The sequence below is a fragment of the Mus musculus genome, chromosome 4 (genome assembly GCF_000001635.26).
Source record: "Mus musculus strain C57BL/6J chromosome 4, GRCm38.p6 C57BL/6J".
Taxonomy (NCBI): domain Eukaryota; kingdom Metazoa; phylum Chordata; class Mammalia; order Rodentia; family Muridae; genus Mus; species Mus musculus.
Genome location: NC_000070.6, coordinates 114,901,935 through 114,921,650, shown reverse-complemented (window position 1 = coordinate 114,921,650; position 19,716 = coordinate 114,901,935). Strand labels below are relative to the sequence as shown.

General features: G+C 49.1%; 1 protein-coding gene and 2 long non-coding RNA genes across 3 annotated transcripts in view; 2 read left to right on the top strand and 1 right to left on the bottom strand.

Annotated features, from left to right (window-relative positions):
• Positions 1-532: 532 nt before the first annotated feature.
• Positions 533-12,394, bottom strand: Foxd2os (forkhead box D2, opposite strand). Its single transcript, NR_030721.2, has 4 exons — positions 11,993-12,394; positions 7,777-9,481; positions 5,341-5,462; positions 533-1,211 (listed from the first exon to the last, which is right to left on the bottom strand). It is a non-coding gene; the product is annotated as a forkhead box D2, opposite strand (long non-coding RNA).
• A 358-nt stretch (positions 12,395-12,752) lies between these two features.
• Foxd2 (forkhead box D2) lies at positions 12,753-15,371 on the top strand. Its single transcript, NM_008593.3, has one exon. The coding sequence runs from the start codon at positions 12,830-12,832 to the stop codon at positions 14,306-14,308; it is 1,479 nt and encodes a 492-aa protein (NP_032619.1). The 5' UTR covers positions 12,753-12,829; the 3' UTR covers positions 14,309-15,371.
• A 2,333-nt stretch (positions 15,372-17,704) lies between these two features.
• Positions 17,705-19,716, top strand: part of Gm33655 — a 327,030-nt gene continuing 325,018 nt past the window's right edge. Inside the window, exon 1 of the long non-coding RNA XR_003955095.1 lies at positions 17,705-18,967. This is a non-coding gene — a long non-coding RNA (predicted gene, 33655). The remainder of the gene's footprint in view (positions 18,968-19,716) is intronic.

Below are 19,716 nucleotides of genomic sequence, written 5' to 3'. Positions count from 1 at the left end.
ACAGCTAAGCTACATGTGAAGTTCTTCTAAGTTTTTGTTCAATTGACATAAGTCCATGTTACTAGTCAAATAGCAATCAAAAGCTCATGATTGATACCTTGCACTGCTCTTCGGAGCTCTGCATCTAGCCCTGCAAGCATCAGCTCCTATGCAGTTCTCCAAGTACAGTTCTCATTTGCTTATTTTGGAATATATTTCCATGTTTATATTCTTCTCTCATGAAACAGTAATGGGAGAGGTGTTTTTGTCTCTCTCTCTTTCTTTCTCTCTTTCTTTCTTTCTTTCTTTCTTTCTTTTTTTTTTTTTTTTTTTTTTTTTTTTTGGTTATTCAAGACAGGGTTTCTCTGTGTAGCCCTGGCTGTCCTGGAACTCACTCTGTAGACCAGGCTGGCCTCGAACTCAGAAATCCACCTGCCTCTGCCTCCCGAGTGCTGGGATTAAAGGCGTGCGCCACCACGCCTGGCTTCTTTCTTCCTTTCTTTCTTTCTTTCTTTCTTTCTTTCTTTCTTTCTTTCTTTCTTTCTTTTTCTTTGCTTTGCAACACTGGAGATCAAACCCATGCCGTGAACATGTGAATCAAGTGCTCTGTCACTAAAACAAAAAACAAAAACCAGAAAACAAAAACGCACCCTCAGCTCTAATGATTAACTTTCTACCATGACACCTGATTATTTACCTCTGCAATCTTCTCCTCTTCCCATTGCCACCAAACATCACTAACTTTAGGTTAAATTCGTTTTTATAATAACATTTACATTATTACTTTGTATACTGTATGCATTTTATTATCTGATAAATCATGAGTATACAGTGCTCTTGACTTTTGTGTGTTCAATTTTTTAATTTTTCCTGTCCCTAGCTATGTCTTTTTTGCTTTCATTTGCTCAGCTTCTATCTACTGCTAAATTTTCCCTCTTTTTCCAACAGTACAATTTTTCAAAAGAGCAAATGTATAAGGAAATTCAGCACTGTTTTTGCTGCATGTTTTGTCTGCCTCCTGGGGACAGCTCTCCCAGCTTTCTGTCCTCTGGCTCCAGGCTGGTCTGGTGGTTCTCCACGTCTGCTGTACAGATGTCACTCTGGAATTTCTCTCACCATCCCTTCATCTCGGTCCTGTGTTACGCCTTCTGCTTCCTGGATTCTATCTCTTCCTTTTTCTTTTGTTTATTTCCTTGTTCCAGTAGAGATAAATTGTTTTGGAAACTACACATCTGAAATTAAGATGATTATTTTAACATGAGAAGCTAAATATGCATTTTGACAGTGAAATAGTTGAGTCAAAGCTTTGTTTCTGTAGATTTTCATTGTGGGAGGGCATAGGGAAAGAGAGAATGGGAGGAGCTTTCTCAATTTAGTATATGTTACCTCCTGGCAAGCTGGGAAGGTGTCACAGCACACGAGTAAGTGTTTGGCTAAGAAGATGAACTATTGAGAATTATTTTTTTTAAAAAGATTTATTTATTTTATATATTTGAGTTAACTGTCAATGTCTTCAGACACACTAGGAGAGGGCATTGGATCCTATTACAGATGGTTGTGAGCCACCATGTGGCTGTTGGGAATTGAACTCAGGACCTCTGGAAGAGCAGTCAGAGATCTTAACTGCTATGCCAGCTCTCTAGCCAGATAATTCTTTATTGTTATTATTACTATTCCTACTATTATTGCTGTGTTAGAATTGCAGCTTGCATCTGGACAGACCACACCAGGCCAATACAGTTCCACATGGGAGGTTTATTGTGGGGGAAGAGGGCAAAGGTGGCAACAAAGACAAAGGGGAAACAGAGAGAGCAGAGCTCAGAAGGGTCTGCCTTTTATTTGGGTTGTGACTAACAGCTTGCAGGTAAAGGTGGGAGGTGAGCCAAGTGGATTCTGGGAATGTATGGTGATTGCCATAGCAACACGTGGGTGGGTCCCTGTCTCCTGTGAGTGGTGTTCCTGATACTACTACTACTAATAATAATAATCATGATTATTTTGTGTGTGTGATATGTGTGCTTTTGTGTGTGTACCATGATATGTGCATAAGCCTTGGCATGCATGTGGACATCAGAGGAAGATTTTTTTGGAAGTCAATTTCTCCTTCCATAATAGGTTCTGGGGATCAGGCAGGTCATCAGGTTCCTGTGGTAAGCCCCTTACACACTGACCCATGTCGTTCATTTGAGAAGGAGCTTGGAGGAAAGCTATTCAAACAGAGATGACTCCTGACATAGGACATGGGATGTGGGGAAGGGTGGCTTTGGACTTAGGAAGGTGCTAAGCTAGTTTGATGGCCTGTAGATCCAGCTCAAGAAGGAAGCCAACATTATGTAACTTGGATGTACCCAGGAAAGAATAATGAACAAAATGGAGGGCCTTTTACTGGTGTGACTGGGTTATATAAGTTCATGTGAAGTATTTCTCTGAGAGATGCTAATAGTATAGGGACGGGGAGGATTTTGCAAGATACAGGGGTTAATATATTATACTTTTAAGTGAAAATGCAATGGAAACCATATTTAAATAAATAACTCTTAGGCTAGAAGAGAGTTAATATCACAGACTGCTTATAAATATAAAAATTGAAAACCATACATTTAAAAATACAGACTTTTAAATCTGTGAGATGTTATCAAACTTGTGCTCAGAAGAATCTTTGTAGTTACAAGCTATGTAAATGGTGACCTGTCAGGAGACCTGAGGTGAATCAGGGAGACCACTTAAAGGGATATTGCAGAAAACAATGTTTCTCGGAGGAGGAGAAAAGCAGATGTACAAAGTCACAGAAAGAACCAACCATTGACTAAGGTCTAGAGTGACTGAATTCGGTGGTGGTGGTGGGGTGCTAGGCTCTGTAGATCTATGAGCACAGAAGAAAAAGACCCTTCCAACTCAGTTCCTCAACTGCTCCCACCAAGGGCACCTAGGCTGGTTTCCCGTAAATGCAGTCAAACTATCAAGAAAACCATTTCAGGGTTGTAGAGATGGCTCAGTGGTTATGAGCACTGCTTGCTCTTCCAGAGGTCCTGAGTTCAATTCCCAGCAACCACATGGTGGCCCACAACCATCTGTAATTGATCTGATGTTGTCTTCTAACATGGGGATGTACAGGAAGACATAGCACACATATAAATCAATCAATCAATCAATCAATCAATCAATCAATCAATCTTAAAAACTATTTTCTAGATATATAAATCGCTCCAAAATACAGAAGAAACAGATGCTATTCCAATTCAGTCTACTTTATGAGGTTATGAAAGCCTAATAAAGTTGGGTGAGGTGGCACATGCCTTTAATCCCATCAAAGGCAGGTGGAGCTCTATGAGTTCAAGGCTAGCTTGGTTTACATAGTGAGTCTCAGGCCAGCCAAAGCTATATAGAGAAATCCTGTCTCAGTGAGAGGGGAAAGGGGAGAGGGAGAGGTAGAGAAAGAGGAGAAAAAGGAACAAAACATCTTTTTTGTTTTTTGTTTGTTTGTTTGTTTTCAAGACAGGGTTTCTCTGTATAGCTTGGCTGTCCTGGAACTCACTCTGTAGACCAGGCTGGCCTTGAACTCAGAAATCTGCCTGCCTCTGCCTCCCAAGTGCTGGGATTAAAGGCATGCGCCACCACAAAATTTCTAACAAAAATCAGATAAACCCAAAGATATGGTCGCATATGAAAGATACAAAATTCCCACAACAAAAATACCAGAAAATTCAATTGGGATTATTTCTTTCCTTTTATTTTCTTTTCTTTAGTTTTTATTTTATTTTATTTTAGTGTGTGTGTGTGTGTGTGTGTGTGTGTGTGTGTGTGTGTGTGAGAGAGAGAGAGAGAGAGAGAGAGAGAGAGAGAGGACATGAGTGCGGATGCCCAAAGAGTTGAGTGGAGTCAGAGATACAAGGTGTTTGTGAGGGTTCTGGGAATCAAAACCAGGTTCTCCAGAAGATCGGGAAATGCTTTTAACCAGCGAGCCATCTCTCCAGCCTCTAGCTTCCTTTTATAAGTGCTATATATCATACCATTTACAAATTATGAAATGAAATTTCTAGAAGTTAATTCTTTTACCCAGATCAAGCTACATAGTGACTGGCAGGATCAAGACTTGGCTCCAGGTCTGCTTAACTCCTGTCTCCAAGAAAGAACTGAGTAGACGTGAAAGTTTGGATGGAAGGCCCCAGCCACCAGTAACAAGCTTGGTTCACCCCGAGTCCTCACCCTGGTACCCAGCCCCAATTTGGATATTGAAAGGTGTCATTTCAAGCCAAGTGACAGGTTTTAGATTTCTCTTTTCTTGACTCATTTTCAATTTCCTCTCCCCTCTGTCTAGGTTGCCTCCTCTGATTGTCTCTTTCCTCTTCCCCAACAACTCTGTGGGGACAACAGTGCCACCTGTTGGCCATGCTGTATGCACTTATTTGAAGCAAATGAAGGAAATCCAATGAGGGAAATCATTGGAGTGAAGCCAGGATTCTCTTGGATGACATACTAGCCTGGGGAGGACCAGGTCCTTGTTCCAGTCAGAAACCCACTTGTTTGGTATGGAATAGGAAGTTGACCGTAGTTCCCACATTCTCTGAGAATCCCTCCCAGATCTCCAATTTCCTCTCTACTTCCTCTTGGCAGTGCCTGGCAGCTGCCCCACTGTAAAGGAAGGAGGAAGGAGGTTGGGAAGTGTAGTTTTAGGTATAGAGAGATGCCTTACACTGTAAGAGGAAAACTGAGGAACGGGTGTGAGGCTGAGGCAGAAAACATGAGGTCTAGTCCCAGGCCTAATGCCCAGCCAAAAGCCTTTCCCTTTCTATGGTTTTCACAGCAATTCTTAATTCCCCTAAACTCTTAGATTGAGCCAGGCCCTGTACTCCTCCACAATGAGACCTCAGAGACAAATTAAATAGCATTTCAACTTACAGACTTTGGCAGACAGTCATACAATGTGCTTTATACCATGGGGGAGCTGTGAGGAAACTGGTCACAAGACTCTACCTTGGCCTTAGCCTAAACCTCCTATAAAAACAGGGAGAATGTATCTAGTTCTTTCTGCCATGGCATGATGACCTCTGTAACTGGCAGGTGAGTGTTTTCTGACCTATATCAAACAAAATAGGGGCTGATGATAGAGCTCACTGGTAAAAGCACTTGTCACCAAACCTGATGATCTGGGATCCTTGTGTTAGAAAGAGAGAACCAACTCCTAAAAAACATGGCTCCTGTCTTTTCTGCTCTACCGTCTTTCTCATGAGGCAGCCTGAGGGAGACGTGTTAAGGCTTTGGCCTGGGCTACCTCTCTTCTTCAAGGGTTGAGGAGAATAAAGGGAAAAATGCCTGGGTCCTACTTGAGGAAAGCAGCCCCCCGCCCCCATGAGCAGTCACCATTTCTGAGATGGGAGGGACTCAGGATGACTCAGGCTTCCTGGAGAAGCTTGGCTCTGCAGCTGACAGCTGTTCTGGTTCCTACGAAGCCTTCTCTTCCTCCATCCATTGGAATCTTTAGCCTAGAAAATTGAATGGGAAAAAAAAAAGATAACTTTCAATGTAGTTGAGACCAAGAGAAGAAAGAGCTAAAGACAGAGGGAAAGGAACAGAACAGGAGGGAAACAGAAGATTTCCAGTCTAGAAATGCCTGTTTCCCTTCCCGATGTCATTGGACAGTCACTGTCACCCACTAGACCTAGCTATCAATGTGCTGTCTTCAAGACGCACAGTCAACCAACTATATTGTCAGGTTGAAGTCGCATGGAAAATGTCCAGCACTCACTCATGGATTTATTATTCTTATGTTCTGCACATAAGCCTCATTTATTAACATGATCCAATTATCCTTTTTAAATTGTTTTATTTTGTTGCCGGATATGTAATATATTCATGTGCCTTTAAATGGCATCCCGGGGAAAGTCTTCCTTGAGGCTAGGGAGATGCTCGGTGGGGAGAGTGCTTGCCAGGTATTTTTGTTATTCACACAAACCAATGCACATATGTATTATCCTCAAAGGAAACAAAATCCACCACAGCTAGGGTTGATGGCATATGCCTTTAATCTCAGCACACCAGATGCAGAAGCAGGTGGATCTTTGTGAGGCTAGCCTGATCTACACAGCAAGCTATAAGACAGTTAGGATCACGTAGAAAGGTCCTGTCTTAAAAATGAAACAAACAAGCAAGCAAAACCTACCACAATTGGAGACACAAATGTTACTACTGTTCCATAATCCCTTCCACTCAACAATGTATCTTGGAGCTCCTTTTAGACTAAAGCACGGACTTCACACTCTTCTGTTCTAGGGACCGTCGTCATTTGTTTACCCCACATCCCCATCTAGTCTAGGGACCGTCGTCATTTGTTTACCCCACACCCCATCTTCTCACTGATGGGCATTTATATTGTTTCTAGCCTTTTCAATCAGTGCCACAAGGAAACCTTGCATGTACTTCACACCCATGTGTAGGCACATAAGCAGGAAATAGAAGTAAATTTCCACTCATCTCCTGCTAGGAGATCACACTCCTATGTCCTTGGTCTTTGGATAACTACTTCTTTTTATTTCTCAGAAGGACCCTTCTTGACCATGTACAGAGTTTTCCAAACTTCTCAGGAGTCTCTGAGATGACTAGCTAGAAATTTCTTTGGTCCTAGTCCAAAGCCCGGCTTTCTATTTTACAAGCAAGAAAATGGAGACCTTAGAGATTGTTATCTGAGAGTTATAGGAGGAGTGTGATTCAACGACTCGAGCCCTTCCTGTTTTGCCTGGAGGCCACTAAGACACTTATTCAGGGACTGTCTAGTCTCTTCTTCAGTGGTGGGGAGCTCACACCCACCACAGTAGACACCGAGACACAGCATAACCTCCTTGTCTGTTCTCCTTATGGTTCCATTCTGGAGCAGTGAGCCCCCTCCCCAGTTCCCTCTTCATGTCCTCTTTCCTGAGCCCAAAATCCCCTTTCCAATTCCCCATCAGAATGACCCCTTCCACACATTACATACTTTTCCTTCAGGGGAGACAAAGAGAACACTGCCCTGGGAAATGTGGTATTAAATTTCCAGTTCCCACTTCTACTGCATATCTGCTGCGTGACTCTCAGGAAATGCATTCATCTCTGTGTTTCCATTTCCCCACGTGAGAAATGAGCTTTGAAAAAATCTATAGTCCACCAGGAAATTCAGAGCATTCTGTGACAGACCGCTAGAGAAGGACCCATCAACGTTGCTGAGGATGCTGAACGTTATTGATCTCTAAATGCACTGTGGATACAGGTCCCTAGAATCCAGCTTACCATGGGGTTTTCCACCCACAGAGAAATAAAGTTAGCTGCTCTCTTCACCTCTGAAAAAACACATCACTTTGGGAGCATATGGGATTATTTTTTAGCACTCTCTTTTTCTTTAATAAATACATGTTACCTCACAATAATAAACACATTAACAATTCAAAAAAGAAAGGAAAAGTCACTGTCCAGTTTTAGACCTCAATCTTCCCTTATCAAGACAGGAGGGAGGGAAGGAAGATGGAAGGGAGGGAGGGGGAGAGAGAGAACCCAAACAACACTAACACTAACACCAACACCAACACTAACACCAACACACATACACCCCTAGCATGGTTCACAAAGGGTGGATGTGGATGGAATTAACGGGTGTGCAGAAAGCAGGTGTATTCCACAGTCGTGAGCAGAGCAGGAGTTGTCCAGTTAGGTTTTGAGAAGCTCAGAGCAGAGAGAGGGAGGACGGGCTTGACTTGGGAAGGCTTCTCTGAGGAGGTTTCAGAGGGAAAGGCAGCCAAGATGAGCGAAGAGAGACGAGTGGAGGCTTACGTTTCTGGATGAGTGCCAAAGCAGTGTCGGGTGGGAAGATGGCAGTTTAGACTCAACCTGGCTTTTCGTGGATGCGACGGTCCTCCAGAGGTCGCTGTTCTCTAGGAATCCACCCATTGCTTCTGAGCAGATAGGCCGGGGCTCTGGCTGGTCCCTCATTCAGCTTCCTCGGCTCCGCATGTACTCCACCAGCCTGGGAATTCTGCAGCAGTTCTTTGCCCATTCGAGGACCTAGTACTTCACCAATCATTTGGAAAAGTGAAATGTAACAATGCACAGGGGAACTTAGTCCCTAAGGCTAGGCACAGTTCCCTTCTGCCCTACCCCAATTTGGGATACTAGAAGAGCGGTCCATTCCCAGAGTGCCTCTGTTCTAGACGCAGTGTGAGATTGGTGTGAAGGAGGTCGCGGCCCCGTGCCCACCAGGTTCTATGGCAGCATCTCTCCCCACTCTTCTGTCTTCCGACTTTCATCTCTCATCCCGATCTGCACGCTAGCACACAGCCTTTCCCTCTGAGATCAAGCGGCCAGTCCCACACTAGGTCCTTGCTCCCGCAGATATGAACAGCCAGCATTCCAGGGAAGTTTCAGGTCACCAGGACCCAGTGAACATCAAGTGAGATCGGTAGTGGAAATCTGTAAGAGGTCTGCCACTCTGCGGCATTCTTGACCACGATGAGCAAGTTAAACAAGGGAAAAGATACATACTAAGACAGACAGACCCTCGGACCTAGGGCCCATAGAATCCACCAGGGAAAGTGTAGAATTGGAGCACACACTTCAAGCACACCTGCAATTGTCCCCCACTTATTGGCTCGCCGAACCTCAGCTTTCTTGAAAAGTTTGGCCTAATACAGTCGCTTTGAGCTCTTCGGATACCTTAAGCAGGCGCCTTCGCTCCGCGGTTTGGGGGTGGTGCTGTTTTTACCCTCTCTTGAGCTCCCAACCCTCTTCCCGCGACCGACCGGGATTCGGGATCCGTAGCTTATTCTGGTCCCAACCGCCGCCCGCTGCAGCTGCCGCAGAGTAGGTCATAGGCGCTTAAGCAAACCTCCCACTACTTTGTCTGTGGATTGAGGGGTCCTTGACCAGGAGTGGTGGAACCAGAGGAAAAGGATGTCGCCCTAGCTGTGGGATAGAGCAGAGGCGGCTGGGGTTGGGCTGCTGAAATCATGATGCACACACTGGAATCTCAGCTATCTTTCATCTCTGTGTCTAGGGCCCCGGCCATTTTAAGTCCATCTTTGTGGGACAGGATCTTGAGTCTCTGCCTCCAAATTCAGCTAAGAGAAACTTAGATTCCAAAGCAGGTTTAGAGATGGGAGTTGTAGCAGCTGTTTTTTAGATCTCAAAACGGGGCTGTAGTCTCTTGGAGAGGGGGAGGGGGCTAGCATAGGCTCTGCAGCTTTCCCCAAGGTTAGCCGGTTGGTAAATAAAATTGTAAAAGAGCATGGACGTGGTACGCCCTATTTAGTTCCTGCCTCTTTTCACAGGCTAGTAGTGCCTGGAGCGGGCCAGGGTCCTCTTCAAGCTCCAAACTCTTAAGACTGCAGGCTATGTTCTTCAGAGTCTAGAGACAAACTTGCCCGTCAGCAGTTCAACTTTAGCAGTTTCGCCACTGACTTAATTATATCCATACAATCTCAGGAGGGCTTTTCTTTCCCAGATCCACAAAATGGCTTCTCCATGGGGCTCTTAAGAGAAGCTGGAGGAGAGGTAGATGGTTTAGAAGCCAGTGGGAACCACATATACATCGCAATGAGCACAACTCCTGGCCGGTTATAAAAAAACATTTTGTAATGAAAGACCCTGCAATAGACACACCATCTCCTCAGGAGTATGTTCTACTCTCAATTGTTCCAGGCTGCTCAATCTGGGTGGCTAAGCAGTGAGACAGACGGAGGCTTCTGGGGCTTAACCTCCCCCTAGGCAAGGTGGGTCCTGGAAAGCAATTATTTGGATAAAGAGGAGATTTCTGGGGTGGGTGGGCTATAAGGTAGAACACCTCAAATATCTGGCAAGCAATATCCTGCCCTGGCCCTTTCTTTCCATTCTTGTTAGTGTTAAGTTTGGATGATTCTTTAAGGAGGTGCCCCACGACTGCACTGAAGAATAGAAGCTGGGGGGTTCTTAGACTGCTTTTCCCAGCTAGAGTTTCAGTCTCAGCGAATGGGTGGCAGGACAAGAGTGTAGCGGCTGGCAGCAAGAGCTGGTAGCCCTAAAGGAGGTCTGAGAAACATCTGCTTTAGCCAGCCTTACCCCGAAGCTGAACATGTAGCTGGAGTCTGAAATATCAGGAGGGTCCCGGAAAAGCAAAAGATTATTCATGGGTTTGCCAATTTCGAAGTGAAGGTGAAACAGATTAGATGATGCCCAATGTTAGTTTTCTTTTTTTTTTTTTTTAAAGATTTATTTATTTATTATATGTAAGTACACTGTAGCTGTCTTCAGACACACCAGAAGAGGGCATCAGATCTCATTACGGGTGGTTGTGAGCCACCATGTGGTTGCTGGGATTTGAACTTCAGACCTTCGGAAGAGCAGTCGGGTGCTCTTACCCACTGAGCCATCTCACCAGCCCCCCAATGTTAGTTTTCTCTTTACTTATTGGGATGCTGGCAGAGACGAGCTGGGGAGGAGTAAGGATGTGGTTGGTGGTGTGGAGTATCTGAGTGGAATCTCGTGGGAGAGAGGGTACTCCATTAAGCAAAGCAAACTTGAAGTATGCAAGTGGTTGCCAGAACATTCCACTTCCAGGGCCACTAGTCTGTTCAATTTACTGTCCCTGTTTTGAGTGCTGGACCTATTCCTTTCCCCAGGAATACTTGGTTTATGCAGACCCAACACACTAAGTGATCCCCTTTTTCAGAGGTTCCAGAGGGGGCTTGGAGAATCCCTGCCTTCATCAATGAAGGTTGCAGTTAGATAAAGGGGTTCACCCATCCTTACATTTTGCTTACATTCAGCAAATTTCCTCCTCACTGCCTTACTCCCAGTTTATCCTCCACATACCCTCCATGCGCGCACATGCGCGCACACACACACACACACACACATTTCAGCACATGGTTTAGAGATGTTACTGTAGATGGTACTACAAGGTGGGAGACCACATTTTCCCTGACCACCTTCCCTCCCAGAGAATAGGGCACCCAGAGTCTACGCAATCAGTGGCCTTCGATGGCTACCTTTACATATTGGTCACACGGTAAATTCATCTTACTTTATTTACTTACTTGATTCTGAGTCAGGGTCTCATCTGAAGCTCAGGCTGGCCTAGAACTTGAAGCAAACCTCCCGCCTCAGCATTCTGAATGCTGAAGTTACTTAAGCAAGGGCTAACCATCGTGTCAGGCTTGAGGTAGGTGTTTTAAATTTTATTTTAGAGGAAGAGTCAGGCAAAAAGATTAAAATTAGCCAGGTGAGACAGCTGGAAACTGGTGAAACCAAAATTGGGATCCCAGCAGTTTAAGTCCCCCGGTCCTGCTCTTAATCCTGCGGTGCACACCAGGAAAGTAGGGCCCTGAAAGGAAGTTACCTAAGGAGGGTCACAGAGCGCTGGGAGTGCACAGCAGGTATTGAGGCCCCCTATGCTGGAGCCTTGGCCACTGTGAGGCGCTGTTGAGGCAACAGCCAGCCTCTGTCCAGTTCTTACCTTCTCCCAATCCCTTCCAGCCCCAAGAGGTTGAAATGGGCTCAGTATAAACCTGAGCAACTTGTTTCTGGGTCCTAGAGGAAGAGTAGGGAAGAGGGATAAAGATGGGCAAAAGAATCTGGCTAGCAGAAAAAGCATACTGGACCAACCTTCTGTGGAGAAAGTCCCCAGATAAAAGGGCAACACTGGCCCAGGGATGAGGTTAAGTTTCTTCGGGGGGACATCTCCGTGAGAGTTCTGTTGTAAGAGTCTCTAAATCCGGAAATTAAGAGCGGGATTGTTAGACTTAGGAACAAACATCCAGGAAAACTCAGTTTCCGCAGGATATGCACGGGGGTCAAGAGAGACAATTATAAAGATTGAGATGCTGAGACAAAAAAAAAAAAAAAAAAAAAAAAATCAATCCTGCAAACCCAAGCTAAGGACCTGTGGGTGTGCGGAGAATGCGGCGAATGCGGAGACGAATCACTAAGAGGAGTGAGAGCAGACGGTCTTCCTGGGGACAGTGGCAGGGCCAGGGCCTTGGAGGGGAAAGAGAGGACCACCGCAGACATTTCTCACCTATCTGAGTAGGATCTTCCGGCGCCCGAGTTTGTTCCTCTGGATCACTCTCTTCACTTGTCCTCCAGAACTCCCTTAGCCTCCAGTAGGTCCTTGTCCGCGGCGTCGGTCTGGCCATCTCGGCTCACTGGCGATCCATCCGCGCTTCGGCCCGGGTGGCCCGGGCGCCGCCTTGGGGAGATGAGGAGAGGAGGTTTGTAGCCACTGCCACCACCAGATGCAGCTGCGCCGGCATAAGCTTTGACTTCCAGTAACTGAGCGCACTGAAGGTGGTGGTGGCTCCAGGGAGCCACGGGGTTGCGGGAGCTGCGAGGAGAAGGATGACCCGCCTCCAGCCAAGCGAGCCTAGCTCCCGCCACCGCGGCAGTTTGTTCCCGCCGGGCCCGGGAGCAGAGGACCTCTGCCCGCCCCCTTCCTTCCCCGCCCCACCCTGCCCAGAGAGCTCCGCCCCGGGCCCACAGTTCTTCCGCCTTAGGCTGCCACCAGGCGGGAGGGACTAATCTCCTGAAGCCCCACTTATGTGTCTAGGGGCCCAGAAGCCCAGATTCGACCGAGTAACGGGCTGCTTTACTGCTCTTCTCCAGTGCCTGGTTTTCTAGTCCCGGGGCAGCACCGGTTGGGTGCGCCCTGCAGGGTGAAAGTCCTAGAGTTTCAACACCAGGGGGCGCTGAGGAGCTAGGGGACATCCCCTCCCTGTCCTCCGCCCCCTCCCCGCCCGCGCGCAAAACACACTGGTCGGAGAGGCAGCACGGCGGAGCCGGAGCCGCGGGCCGAGCGGAGCCGGAGAGCGGCGGCGGAGGAGGCGGCGGAGGAGGCGGCGGCGGCGGCGGCGGCACCATGACCCTGGGCAGCTGCTGCTGCGAGATCATGTCCTCCGAGAGCTCCCCGGCCGCGCTGTCTGAGCCCGACGCAGACATAGACGTGGTGGGCGGCGGCAGCGGTGGGGGGGAGCTCACAGCCCGCTCCGGGCCCCGCGCCCCTCGGGACGTGCTCCCTCACGGCCACGAGCCTCCCCCGGAGGAAGCCGAGGCGGACGTGGCTGAGGACGAGGAAGAGTCGGGAGGTTGCTCTGACTGCGAGCCCCGCGCTCTAGCGCCCCGGGGGGCGGCGGCCGCAGCGGGAAGCCCGGGGCCCGGCGTGCAGGCAGCCCGAGGCGCAACGGGGCCGGGGCCGGGACCCGGGCCGCCGTCGGGGGGCGCGGCGACACGGAGCCCTCTGGTGAAACCACCTTATTCGTACATCGCCCTCATCACCATGGCCATCCTGCAGAGCCCCAAGAAGCGCCTGACGCTGAGCGAGATCTGCGAGTTCATCAGCGGCCGCTTCCCCTACTACCGGGAGAAGTTCCCTGCCTGGCAGAATAGCATCCGCCACAACCTCTCCCTCAACGACTGCTTCGTTAAGATCCCCCGCGAGCCGGGCAACCCGGGCAAGGGCAACTACTGGACGCTCGACCCGGAGTCGGCCGACATGTTCGACAACGGCAGTTTCCTGCGGCGCCGCAAGCGCTTCAAGCGGCAGCCTCTGCCGCCACCGCATCCACACCCGCATCCTCACCCGGAGCTGCTGTTGCGTGGCGGGGCTGCCGCGGCCGGGGACCCTGGCGCCTTCCTCTCGAGCTTCGCCGCTTACGGCGCTTACGGCTACGGCTACGGGCTGGCGCTCCCGGCCTACGGTGCACCTCCACCGGGCCCGGCCCCACACCCGCATCCGCACCCGCACGCCTTCGCCTTCGCCGCCACCGCGCCTTGCCAGCTGTCAGTTCCCCCGGGCCGCGCCGCGGCGCCTCCTCCCGGACCTCCGACGGCCTCGGTCTTCGCAAGCGCGGCCTCGGCGCCGGCCCCTGCGCCTGCCCCGGGATCTGGCCCGAGCCCCGCAGGGCTGCCTGCCTTCCTAGGCGCAGAGCTGGGTTGCGCCAAGGCTTTCTACCCCGCGTCCTTGAGTCCCCCCGCAGCTGGCACAGCGGCTAGCCTGTCCACTGCACTCCTGCGTCAGGGCCTCAAGACGGACGCCGGCGGTGGTGCGGGTGGCGGGGGCGCGGGGACAGGCCAGAGGCCTTCCTTTTCTATAGACCACATCATGGGCCACGGTGGTGGCGGGGCCGCACCCCCGGGCAGCGGCGACGGTTCTCCGGGATCGCCATTCGCCGCAGCCGCAGGTCCTGGGGGTCAAGCCCAAGTCTTGGCCATGCTGACTGCCCCGGCCCTGACTCCGGTGGCTGGCCACATCCGCCTCTCGCACCCAGGGGACTCACTCCTGTCTTCAGGGCCCTCGTTTGCCAGCAAAGTCGCGGGCCTCAGTGGCTGCCACTTTTGACCGCACCGGGCTCGGGCCAGTTAGGCCCTCACTCCTTAACCTCTCTGGGGAGCTCGGCCGGTCCCAGCGGAATTCAGGGAGTCTATTTATGAAGAGTCTCCAGACCTAGGCCGTCGCGCGTTATCGGGCACTTCAAGCTGCAAGCTCAGAATGTCACCGGCAGTTGGGACGAAGCGGGCTCCCTGGCCTCCCTGATCTACGCAATAGGTTTAAAGCGGAGACCGCTTTTCTGTTTGAGCATCAAAAAGGAGAGCAGGAACCTTCTCTGTGTCTTGCCTTTGCGCCTTTCACAGTCAGAGAATGCTTTGGCAGAGATACGCCTGTCGGTTGTTGGATCGCGCCAGAATCACCCATGGCTTGAAAAAACCCACTGCCCCATTCCTTCCTCAACTTTGAGACCCGCTCATCCAATATTATAATTTAAAGACATCTGTTATCTGCTTTGTGCTTAAGAGAAATTTTCAAAAAAAATTTTTTTGGTTCCTTTTGCTGTTCTTCAAGGAAGCTGGTTCCCTCCAAGCCTAAGGCAGGCTCTTCACAGTCGGGAAGCTAAGAGAAGTGAAACGGGGTCTCCACAATCCTTGAAGAAACCGCAGAGCCCATTTCCCCGAGGAAAATGTTTTCTCTCTGGTGTTTGGCTGTTTTTTATTTTATTTTTTATTTTAAAAAAAGCCCTCTTTGGCTTTTCCCGTGGTCCATAGGCCCAGCCATCCAGGGCTAGCGGTCCTCTTGGCCTTCTCCTCTGCCCCAGGCCCTGTGATATTTATTGTAGTTAAAGGCAATGAGAGTGGGTGGGAGAAGAGGGTCTGGAGAGGTGGGAATTGGGTGGGCAAGGGCACAGAGCTGTGGCGGGGGGGGGGCTCCTATAGTTATATGTAAATATCTGTACAGCGGGCTGCCCCCCTCCCCAACGCATTCTCTGTCCACTGGTGTGCATTGATTTAGACTTCTCCACTTAGCGGAGACTCTGTGAAATCGTCTGATGGTCTGTATGGAAGAAAAAAAAATTGTCTCCCTCTCCCTCTTCATTGGTGTCAATTGAATAAATGTATGTGAACTTAGCAGCAGTCACCAGTTCAATCTGATTGCCCGAACTCCCTTGTCCTTGTCGAGGCTCTCCTAGAAGACCTCAAGCTCCCCAGCAGAGGGAGAGGGAGAAAGAGCTAGGTGAGAAGCTCAAAACTAAGGAAGCTTTGAGCTAGTCAGATGGTGGAGGGAGGCTCTAGACACTGCTGGGGCCTTCTGCTTCCAACTGGGCCAGGTCTCTGGAAGCCTGTGACCACTTTCATTTTCACTCTGGTACAAGGAAGGGCAAAAGCCTGGGGCTGGGCAGAGGGATTCTATTTTCTACTGCACCCCAGACGTCTCACCTTCTTCTAGTATAGATTTTAGTGTGGACTAGGCAGATTTCAGTGCTAAGTGCTGGAGCACTGTGGCTACTGAGTACTAGTCCATGCCTCTTGAATCATATTTTGTATGACTCTCCTTTTTCTGTGTGTGCAGGAGCTTTTCAATGAAGATTTTGGTGGTTTGGTTTTGTATTTGTCTTGGTCACCCTGGGATTTTTTGTTCGTGTGTGTGTGTGTGTGTGTGTGTGTGTGTGTGTGTGCGCGTGTGTGTATAAGGAGTGTATTTCAGGCATGTTTGAGTTTTTGTTTCTATGTGTGTCCATGAATATGTGCCATGACTATTAGTCACTGTCTAATAGGAGGGCATTTCTTTTGGCCCCTAGAGGGCCTTTAGAACCCCCACTCCCACACACTTCTGACAGTGGAAGGCTTTATTTAGGGACTGTACAAACTGAGTTAGAAAGCTCATCCTCACCCAGCTTGAGTGGGCTAGAGGATATGATCAACTAAACAGTGAGGGGGGTTCACTCTGTTAGGGCAAAGGTCTTGGTTCCTGGAGCCATGTTCACAGCCAGGAACTCCTGCCTCCTGGTCGGATTAAGACTATCCACGGTGCATTGGACCCTTGTGCTCTCTGCCTTGTGCTTGAGATTCCCAATAGCTAGATCTGTAACCATTGGGGGTGAAGGTAATGTTTTGGGTGAAGTGGAAGGTGGTTATCCCTTTTCTGTATATTCCACTGAGTTTGTAGGCGAAGCATGTGGGAGTGCAGGAAGAGGCAATTCTTTCAGCCTTTACAGAAAACTGACAGAGTCAGAGCAAAGGCTCTGTTTATCTCTTAAGTGAAGATAAACAACAGAGAAAGTAGAAGTCAGTGTCAGAGACCCAGATGCAAAGAACTTGGGGGTGTGGACAAAATAAATTACCCAGAACTCACTAGTATCCCTTAGCTGACAGGGAAAGAAGGAAGAGGCGTGCAGTACATCAGGATTCGGAGGGGAAACACTGGAACTGGGGAGGGATTGTTGAGGTGTCACTAAAGGTCTCCAGGGAGACAAGGCTCAGGTGTGAGTGGTGAACATAGTTCTGTCAAGATGCCAAGAGTCTCCCTCCCCCATCTCTGAAAGAATAAGAGGTCAGGGAGATAGAATGCTACCTTCCCACCATCTTACCAAATAGACCAGAAACTAGATTAGCTTCAGAGGTCTGGATTGAGAAATATTCTCCAGTACTGGAATAATGGTCTCTGACCTGCTGCTTCACTGACTTGCATGGCTCCAAATTTGATGAGTATGGTTTTGTTTCTTTTTACTTGAGTAGGGGTGTATGTGAATGTGTGTGTGTGTGTATGTGTGTGTGTGTGTGTGTGTGTGTGTGTGTGTGTGTGTGTACAGCCTGGGGAAATTGTTTTCTCTGGGAAAAAAAAAAGACCTTTCAACTCCACAAACCTCTGCCATGAAAATTAAATTAGTTTGGAATATTAGATTCTACATATTAGTTTGGAGTTTTGAATAAAAGTTGAATTTTTCCCTGTCTCGAAAAGATAAAATCAGACAGGCTTCATATTGGATGGTAGATAGGTAGGTGAGCTGGCTATAACCAACTGCTACTTACAGGGGAAGTGGAAGGTTCTTTTGGATGAATTGCTATTTGTCCTGGTGTGTGTGTGTGTGTGTGTGTGTGTGTGTGTGTGTGTGTGTGTATACCAATGGTAGAAATACGGGTTTGCAGAAAAGGATGAGATGTGTAAAAGTTCTCTAGGGCTCTTGGGGTCCCCAAGGAGACCCTCTACTCAGACTCTAGCTTTTCAATGAGTCAACAGGTCAAGCCTGGTCCAGAGAAACCACCCACGCTCAGCTGACAGCTCTGGGGAAGGTTCCAGATTCTAAAAGCAGGGGAGGTGTTTGAAATTTGGACTCCCTGTTAGGTTGTGTTCAGAGCTAAGATGTTAGGAGCTAGAAAATGGAATGCAAGAAGGGAGTGTTTGCAGGGTTTGTAAGATAGATAGACTCCTCCTGGAGGTCTGGAGGTACTCAGACTGCGACTCTCCCCCCCCCCCCACCCCGACCCATAGATCTGTGGGTGCTCAGGAGCCCAACTTCCTGGGTGGTGAAACAGGTCTTCTCATCTGAACAGCTCCCTAGACTTCTCTCCCTACTTGGGTGGAGGCAGATGAGGTCTGTTGCCTCATAGGTACTAACAATCGAAGACAATAAGAAAAATATCCAGGGCACACCTTGATCTCTCCAAGGTGAGAAAAAAAATTGGTAAGAAATCAGCCTGAGGTTCTGAGAGTGCTGTCGAGAGCGGGCGGTTTAAAGGAGAAGAAAATTGGCGAATTTCACTGGTCAATTTCACTTCATTTCGTTCAATTTCGTTCAATTTCATTCCTTTTCATCCGGCGCCGGGAGGCCCGAGGCCATAAGGAGGGGGAGGGGGGCCTTTCCGGGCAGAATTTCTCTCTCTTACAGATTTACTTTCTACAGCTGTGAAGAACAGTCTTGATTCTCCAACTTTGCCATACATTTTTTTTTTTTTTTTCAGCATGGCTAAGGGCAGACATTTTATTTTATCGACCAGTATTTGGTCTGAGTGATCGAGGCCCATCCGTGAGCCTGCTGCCCAGTCTCTGTTGCGACCCAATTAAAGTGGTTAATTCTTTTCACCACGTATTCCTCCCCATCTTTCTTTCTTTCTCTAGGGGCTCCCCCCTAGACCACCCAGGAGCCAGGGTTGAAGGGGGACACTTCCCCTCCCTATCCAATTTGTTCTCGCCACAACAGGCGCGTCTTCGTGGTTACAAAGCACTTTTCCCTCCCCGATGACTTTTTTCCCCCTTTCAAAAACACTTCTACCTCCACCCTCCCCTTCAACTACCAACCCTCCACGACCCCCGCCTCCTCCCTCTGTGCTCCGGTTTATTTAAACTTCGCCTCCTCCAGCGCCACCAAAGAGCTCACTCAATGAAGTTGAAGGCTCGGTGAGCCGAGGTGAAGAGGGTTTGGAATCTGTTGAAAGGGGCGTTTTGTGACACTGATTGGGGCGGGGGTGGGGGCAGTCCAGAAAGGACAATGACCGACTAGGCTGGTTTCCCTGCGCCCAGGGTCAGGCGAATAAAGGCGCCGACGCAGTTTAAACGACGGTCCTTGCAAGAGAAAGAGAGAAAAGATTTGGAGTGCGGAGCGTGCCTCCTAAGCTTGCGGCTTATGAAACGGTGGGAGGAGGCGGTGTGCCTTGGTCTTCACGGACGGGATTCGGCGTTTCCTCCCAACCCTGCGCTTTCCACGGAAGAGAGGCGAGGAGAGTTTGGGTTTGTGTCTAAATTATTTCCATGCATAGTTCAAAAGGCAGTTTAGGCTGGGGCCTGGGAGGCGTCCGGGAGGGCTAACCAGGACGGTGAGACCCAGCCCATGTTTGTCCCTGGGGCTGGAACTGTGAGGTTTCTGGAGAGACTTAAAGGTGGGCAAGGGTGGGTGGGAGGGAGATTGCGGTCCCTTAAGCGTTCAAATATCAATGTTTGAGAACAAACAAATGACTGGAGTTTGGAGCTAGCGCTTCTGAATTTTATTTTTAAAGGCTGGCATAGATGTGCACCAATAGAGAGCTCTATAAGAAAGACAGAGGTCCCGGGGCTCTGGTTTTGAGAACGAATTTTTCCGCGGGCTGGATGGAGGGCGCGCCGCGCCATGGGGCGGAGCGGGCACCGCCTCCTTCCAGCCCGCGCTGCACTGCTACACCACCGCAGCCGCGCTAGACCTGGGAGGCTTGGGTCAGCCCGAGAAGGAAGGCTTCTGCTTTGAGTTCGGCTGCTGGCCACCTCCTCGGGATTGTTTCCAACCATCGTTGGGCTCAGTGCTCTGTGCAGGGGTCCCTTCCCAACTTGGTCTTTTCGCTCCACGCGGACTCGAGCAGAAATGGCTCGCAGTCGCTGCTCCGCGCGTTTCTCCATCAGCTGGGTTTTCCTCCCGGTAAACCTTTCTCCATGTTCACTTTCCCTTCTCATTGTTGGTCTAAATTTCGTGGTCCGAGAGGAACTCCGTCGGTGGGAGTCTTCATCAC